Source organism: Pongo abelii, chromosome 8 (genome assembly GCF_028885655.2).
Source record: "Pongo abelii isolate AG06213 chromosome 8, NHGRI_mPonAbe1-v2.0_pri, whole genome shotgun sequence".
Classification (NCBI taxonomy): Eukaryota; Metazoa; Chordata; class Mammalia; order Primates; family Hominidae; genus Pongo; species Pongo abelii.
In genome coordinates, this window is record NC_071993.2 from 63,972,017 (window position 1) to 63,979,824 (window position 7,808).

Below are 7,808 nucleotides of genomic sequence, written 5' to 3' on the forward strand. Positions count from 1 at the left end.
TATAAAAGTGAGTTCGGCCCCCTCTTGCTCTCTTGCACTTTCTTGTCCTTCCACCTTCAGCCATGGGATGACACAGCAAGAAGGCCCTCACCAGCTGCAGGCCCCTTGACCTGGACTTCCCAACCTCCAAAACTGTAAGAAATAAATGTATTTTCTTTATTACCATTCTGTAATATTCTGTTATAGAAATACAAAATGGACTAAGACAAATAGGAAGAGATAAAAAGATAAATTATAGTTTCATTAAAAATGTTTAATTAAGAATGTTATCGTGTCATTCCAGTTCTGTACATTTTTGAGGAAAAAACTTCCAGGTACCCTGGAGCGATATATGATTTCTGTGTGAATTCAATTTCCAGGCACTGTGCCCCCAGCATGGATGACCTGCATTCACATCTACCTAGGCAAGAGTGTCTAAGGGAGACAAGGAGCAGAGTGTCCTTCCAGACCCTGACTCAGCCCAAAGGGCACCATCATAGAGGCCTGTGGGTAAAAGACAGGCTCAGAGAACTTTGGGCTCAGCACAGCCTGTGACAGTTTCCAGAGGGTGTGGCTTGGAGGCAGATTTGGCAGCAAAAGTCTCTCTGTGTCGGCTAGTCACAGCATGAAACACTGTGGTTCTGGAAGGGTACAGTCTTATTAAGCACCCTTAGCCAGAGCTAGGCACAAGAGAGAGGAGGAAGTAAGAGAGGCTCCTGTCCTTGCAGGGAGATGACTCTCAAATAAAGCTGCTACCCTGAGCTGTATCTCAGAGTCTTAGAGGGTCTTGCTGATAGCAGCAGTACTCATTTTAGACGCACCCAGTGGTAGGGATGGAAATGGTTCCTATTTTGACAAGCTTTCTGTTGTTGGATGACATCCTAGGCTCAATTGACATATTCTAGATTTTACTGATGAACTGTTCTTGAGGAAGGCAAAGATTCCAGAAGAAGGAATGGATAAAAGCATGGGAGATATCAAGCTTGTCAACATAGGTAATTAAGTTTTCTCCTCGTGAAAAATGAGACCACTTAAATACATGTGCACCAAACACACATTTTCCTTGAATATTTTTTAAAATTTTTAATTTTTTTGGGTACAAAGTAGGTGTATGTATTTGTGGGTTACATGAGATGTTTTGATACAGGTATGCAATGCATAATAATCACATCAAGGTAAATGGGATATTCATCACCTCAAGCATTTGTCCTTTGTGTTACAAACAATCCAGTTATGCTCTTTTAGTTCTTTTAAAATGTATAATTAAATTATTTTTTACTCTACTCACCCTGTTGTGCTATCAAATACTAGGTCTTATTCATTCTTTCTATTTTTTTGTACCCATTAACCATCGCTAGTTTCCCACCCCCCACTATCCCTCCCAGCCTCTAGTAACCATCCATCCTCCTACTCTGTAGTTCCATACTTTTGTTTTCATTTTTAATTCCCACAAATAAGTAAGAACATGTGAAGTTTTTGTCTTTCTGTGTCTGGCTTTAACATATTGACCTCCAATTCCATCCATGTTGTTGTAAATGACAGAATCTTATTCTTTTTATGGCTGAATAGTACTCCATTGTGTCTATGTACCACATTTTCTTCATCCATTCATCTGTTGACGGACATTTAGGTTGCTTCCAAATCTTGGCTATTGTGAATAGTGCTCCAATAAATATGGGAGTGCAGATATCTCTTCAACATACTGATTTCTTTCGTTTTAGGTATATACATAAGGAGTGGGATTGCTGGATTGTATGGTAGCTCTCTTTTTAGTTTTTTTACGAACATCCAAACTGTTCTCCATAATGGTTGTACTAATTTACATTCCCACCAACGGGAATGTAATATGGGGGGTTCCCTTTTCTCCACATTCTTGGTAGCATTTGTTATTGCCTGTCTTTTGGACAAAAGCCATTTTAACTAGGGTGAGATATCTCATTATAGTTTTGATTCGCATTTCTCTGATGATCAATAATGTTGAATACCTTTTTATATACTTGTTTGCTGTTTGTATATCTTCTCTTGAGAAATGACTATTCAGATCTTTGTCCATTTTTTAATTGAATAATTAGTTCTCCTGTAAAGTTGTTTGGGGTCTTTATATATTGTGCTTATTAATCCTTTGTCAAATGGGCAGTTTGAAATATTTTCTCCTATTCTGTGTGTTGTCTCTTCACCTTGTTAATTGTTTCTTTTGCTGTGCAGAAGCTTTTTAACTTGATTTGATCCCATTTGTCCATTTTTATTTTGGTGCCTGTGCTTGTGGGGTATTACTCAAGAAATCTTTGCCCACTCCAATGTCCTAGAGAGTTTCCCCAATGTTTTCTTTTAGTTGTTTTGTAGTTTGAGGTTTTAGATTTAAGCCTTTAATCCATTTTGATTTGGTTTTTGTATATGGCAAGAAATAGGGGTCTAGTTTCATTCTTCTGCATATGGATATCCAGTTTCTCCAGCACCATTTATTGAAGAGAATGTATGTATGATCTTGGCACCTTTGTCAAAAGTGAATTCACTGTAGATATATGGATTTATTTATGGGTTCTCTATTTTGTTTCACTGGTCTATGTGTCTGCTTTTATGCCAGTACCATGCCATTTTGGTTACTATAGCTCTGTAGTATAATTTGAAACCAGGTAATGTAATTCCTCCACATTTTATTTTTGCTGGGTCTTTTGTGATTCCATATAAATTTTAAGATTGTTTTTCTATTTCTGTGAAGAATGTCCTTGGTATTTTGATAGGTGTTGCATTGAATCTATAGATTGCTTTGGGTGGTATGGAGATTTTAACAATATTGATTTTTTTCAATCCATGAAATTGGAATAGTTTTCCATTTTTTCATGTCCTCTTCAATTTCTTGCATCAATGTTTTACAGTTTTCATTGTAGAGATCTTCTACTTCTTTGGTTAATTCCAGGTATTATATTTGTAGCTATTGTAAATGACATTACTTTCTTGATTACTTTTTCAGTTTGTTCACTGTTGGCATATAGAGATGCTACTGATTTTTGTATGCTGATTTTGTATTCTGCAAGTTTAGTGAATTTATGAGTTCTAATAGTTTTTTGTGTCATCTTTAAGTTTTTCCAAATATAAGATTACATTTTCCCATTCAATTTTGAAGAATAGTTTTACTGGGTATAGCATTATTGATTGTCACTTTTTTCACCACCTTGAATATGTCATCCCACTGCCTTCTGTCCTCCAAAGTTTTTGATAAGGAATTAGCTATTAATTTTATTGAAGATCCTTTGTATGTGATGAGCCACTTATCTCTTGCTGCTCTGAAAATTCACTCTTTTTGTTCTTATCTTTTGACAGACTGATTATGATTTGTCTCATTGTACATCTCTTTGGGTTTATCCTGCTTGGAGTTAATTAAACTTCTTAGATGTGTAGATTAATATTTTTCATCAAATTTAGGATATTTAGTTTTCTCAATATTCTTTTTGCTCCTTTCTCCTACAACTTTGTTATGCATATGTTGGTACACTTGGTGTCCCACTGGTCTCTGATACATTCTTCTGCCAGCTCAGATCTGCTGTTGAGTCTCTCTTGTAAAATTTTCATTCCAGCTGTTGTACTTTTCAGTTCTAGATTGTCTACTTGTTTCCTTTTTATGATTTATATCTATTAACTTTTTAAAGGAAAACATCATTCATATACTTTCGTTTACTTCTTTAGACATGGTTTCACATTTTTTGCATGTGAGATCTATGGAGATGTGAAGGATTCTGGCAAAACAGAGGAGTAGAGAGGCTGTTAGGAGCCAGATCATGAAGGATCTGGACACCAGCTTCAAAGGTCTGGGCTTGAGTTAAGGCATGTTGGGGGGCACTGAAGGCTTTTGATCACGGGATCAAATTGATTTTGTAGGAAGACCCAATCTCAGGAAGTGAATAGATGGGTCAAAGACTTAGAAATAGGTTAAAGAGTCTTTTTTTTTTTTTTTTGCCTGAAAAAGGACTTTTGAAGTGGCAGTGCAAATGGAAAGGAACGGTCAGATGCCATGGTCTTATAAAGGATGGATAGTCAGGATTTGGTGACTCAATGAGGAGGCCAAGGAAAGCAATCACTGCTGATGTTTAGGCTTGGAAACATGGTGACTTCAAGAAGAGCAATTTGAGAAGAGCTAGAAGAACAAAGACATATTGAGTAAACAAAAAATGTATGGAGTGGTCGCTCCATAGCAGACCCTGTGCTTGTCATGGTGAACAAGACAGACATAGTTCCTAAACATATGGCACATATAGTCCAAAGGAGGCAAGTGAACAAAGTAAATTGCAATGGGGCAGTGAGGGAAATTAAGCAGTGTGCTGAGACAGAGAGCAGTCAGAAGGACTCATTTTAGATTAAGGATGTCAGTAAAAAAATGGGAAGTGGCCATGTTTGGGACTAAAGCTTCAGTTGTAGACTTACTATTTGATAAAGCAGGCTGATAGATGTGTAAAATTATTTCATAGACTGTTGGAAAGGCAGAATGAAACCCAGGAGAAAAGTTGAGAATGGATGCAAAGGTTTGGGAGTTACTGGCAGGGATCTCTGAGGGAGGTTATGTTCATTTGAATTGGGGGTGGGGTGAGGCAGCAACAGGATAAAGAGTAGTTACTGGGACCAGAGAAGGCTCAAGTGGATGGACAGGGGCAGAAGCTCATCCTCACCATCCAGGGTGAGTTTCCAGGAGAATGGCAAATATTGTGGAGGGAAGGAGATGGGAGTGATGTGTAGAAGGACCTGTAATGGTCTTTGAGGATTTTTCTCTGTTTTTATTAAGGATATGGTGGTGAAATTCAGCTCCTGTGGTTAAGGGTGTGAATTTTGGTAGACAGGAAAGGGGCTGGTGAAGCCACTCTTTGGAGAAGTTTGGTGATGAAGAGAGAGTGACTTGAAGATGTAACAGGGCTGGGGAAGGATTCTCCTTGTAGGGAGAAATGAAGTTTCATTTGTGTTTTGGCAATAGGAAAGTGGCAAGTTGACTGAAGGTGTAGCTCAAAGCATTAGAGCAGGGTTCTAGAAGAATTGGGGGTGGGACAAATCAGAGGAAGACAAGTACTTCATAAATCACCTTTTCCTCCACTCCAGGAGGGGAAAATATAGAGGCAGACGTTTTGAGGTATGGAGGATGAATACTTGGAAGGAATGAGGGGTACACTGCAGAATTTGCTTTATATACCTCTGAGCCACTTGGTAAAGAAGGAAAGAAAGGCAGAGGTTGGTCAAGTACTTGAGTGAGGATGAATTTTACAATGTCTTCTGGGGCAATGGACGAATAAAGTGATTGATGGCCAACTCTGTGGACCCACTTGAAGTTTATCCATTAAAAAGATGTATGAATGCCTGCTCTGCCTCAACTTCCTCATTTGTATACTAAGTAAAGTAATAGTGCTGAGCTGCGACCCTGGGCTCCTGGGGACGTGAGCGTCATGTCTTTCCGCGACCTCCGCAGGCTGATTTCACAGAGATGATGAGAGCCCTGGGATACCCTCGACATATTTCTATGGAAAATTTCCGTACACCCAATTTTGGACTTGTATCTGAAGTGCTTCTCTGGCTTGTGAAAAGATATGAGCCCCAGACTGACATCCCGCCTGACGTGGACACTGAACAGGACCGAGTTTTCTTCATTAAGGCAATTGCCCAGTTCATGGCCACCAAGGCACATATAAAACTCAACACTAAGAAGCTTTATCAAGCAGATGGATATGCAGTAAAAGAGCTGCTGAAGATCACATCTGTCCTTTATAATGCTATGAAGACCAAGGGGATGGAGGGCTCTGAAATAGTAGAGGAAGATGTCAACAAATTCAAGAGTGATCTTGGCTCAAAGATTGCAGATTTGAAGGCAGCCAGGCAGCTTGCGTCTGAAATCACCTCCAAAGGAGCATCTCTGTATGACTTGCTCGGCATGGAAGTAGAGTTGAGAGAAATGAGAACAGAAGCCATTGCCAGACCTCTGGAAATAAACGAGACTGAAAAAGTGATGAGAGTTGCAATAAAAGAGATTTTGACACAGGTTCAGAAGACTAAAGACCTGCTCAATAATGTGGCCTCTGATGAAGCTAATTTAGAAGCCAAAATCGAAAAGAGAAAATTAGAACTGGAAAGAAATCGGAAGCGACTAGAGACTCTGCAGAGTGTCAGGCCATGTTTTATGGATGAGTATGAGAAGACTGAGGAAGAATTACAAAAGCAGTATGACATTTATCTGGAGAAATTTCAAAATCTGACTTATCTGGAACAACAGCTTGAAGATCATCATAGGATGGAGCAAGAAAGGTTTGAGGAAGCTAAAAACACTTTCTGCCTGATACAGAACAAGCTCAAGGACGAAGAGAAGCGCCTGCTCAAGAGTGGAAGTAACGATGACTCGGACATAGACATCCAGGAGGATGATGAATCCGACAGTGAGTTGGAAGAAAGGCGGCTGCCCAAGCTGCGGACAGCCATGGAGATGCTCATGCAAGGAAGACCTGGCAAACGCATTGTGGGCACGATGCAAGGTGGAGACTCCGATGACAATGAGGACTCGGAGGAGAGTGAAATTGACATGGAAGATGATGATGACAAGGATGACGATTTGGAAGACGAGAGCGTTTCTCTTTCACCAACCAAGCCCAATCGAAGGGTCCGGAAACCTGAACCCCTGGATGAGAGTGACAATGACTTCTGACCCTTTTGCCAAGGGACCCTGGCAGATTAAAACCCTCAGACTTGTAGGTAAATGGGAACTTAGAAGGTTAGGAAGGCAACGCCTGTTTTGTTCACTAAGCTGGCTGGACTCATGATCACTGAAGCAATATTTATTTCTGCTTTAGCCTCCTATGTTTGCATTCCATGAAGCTTAAATAAGAATTGAAGCAAATCCCTAAGATTTATTTTTTTCCACCTTATTTATCTCCTAAAACTTGAGGAATGCATGTGTTCTTAGTGATTCACATCCACCGGACAATACTCAAGGAGAAATAAGCGCTGACGCCACACAGGTCTTGGCTGCTTTTGTTACTCTACATTTTCTCTGAGACACCAGCAGAGTTGGGGCTGGAACTGCGCACTGGGGACTCACGTTTGGAATCGTAGGGGAACATCTGGCTGTTAATCACTTGCACAGTTGAGAACATTTCCTGTATGTCGGCTTTTAATTCTAGCTCTTATTTCATTTTGTAATCTTATTTTCTTTCTTCTGCATGTTCACAATACCAAGCATTAAATGTATTTAAAAAAAAAAAAAAAAGTAATAGTGCTGACCTCTTTAGGGTTGTGAGAAGGATTAAATGAGTTAATTCATGGAAAGCTTTTACAACAGTGCCTGGCACTTAGTAAGCACTCAACAAGTAGTTACTACTGCTATTACATGCTAGGTGCTGTGTGAGGTAAATAGAGATCTCATCAGAGTTATTATATTCTCCAGTAGCTCATAACAAACACAGAGGTAGAACAGAGTCAGCGGGTAATGGAGGTGCCCTGGAACTGAGGATTGGGAGACTGTTGCGGGACCATAGGGGTTTAGAGTCAGGTAGGAGCAGCCCTGGAGTGTGTGGCTCCTATGCTTACTCTCAGGTAGGTGTCAGTACTGTGGCTGAAGGGAAGGAGGTGGTGACCTTGTTCAAAGCAGGTTCCTGGCCAGGAACTGAGCAGTGGTGGGAGAAGGGGGAGGTCAAGGTAGCAGAGGAGACAGTGAGGGCTACAGCTCATGGGAAAGGATTTTGTAAGGATTTGGTCCAGCCAAGTGGTTGAGGAAGGACTTTGGCCCCACCAGGAAGCTTGCCTATAAATTAGAACCAGGGTTGATGCTCATTATCTAGCTTAGACACATACTGTGAGGACTGGGG

General features: G+C 40.2%; 1 protein-coding gene across 1 annotated transcript; it reads left to right on the forward strand.

Annotated features, from left to right (window-relative positions):
• Nucleotides 1–5,375: 5,375 nt before the first annotated feature.
• On the forward strand, nt 5,376–7,181 carry LOC100433046 (clusterin-associated protein 1-like). The gene is given in 2 exon segments (XM_054522379.2): nt 5,376–5,423; nt 5,426–7,181. Coding segments are annotated over 2 exon segments (1,245 nt in total). The 5' UTR covers nt 5,376–5,402; the 3' UTR covers nt 6,650–7,181.
• The last annotated feature ends 627 nt before the right edge of the window (nt 7,182–7,808 follow it).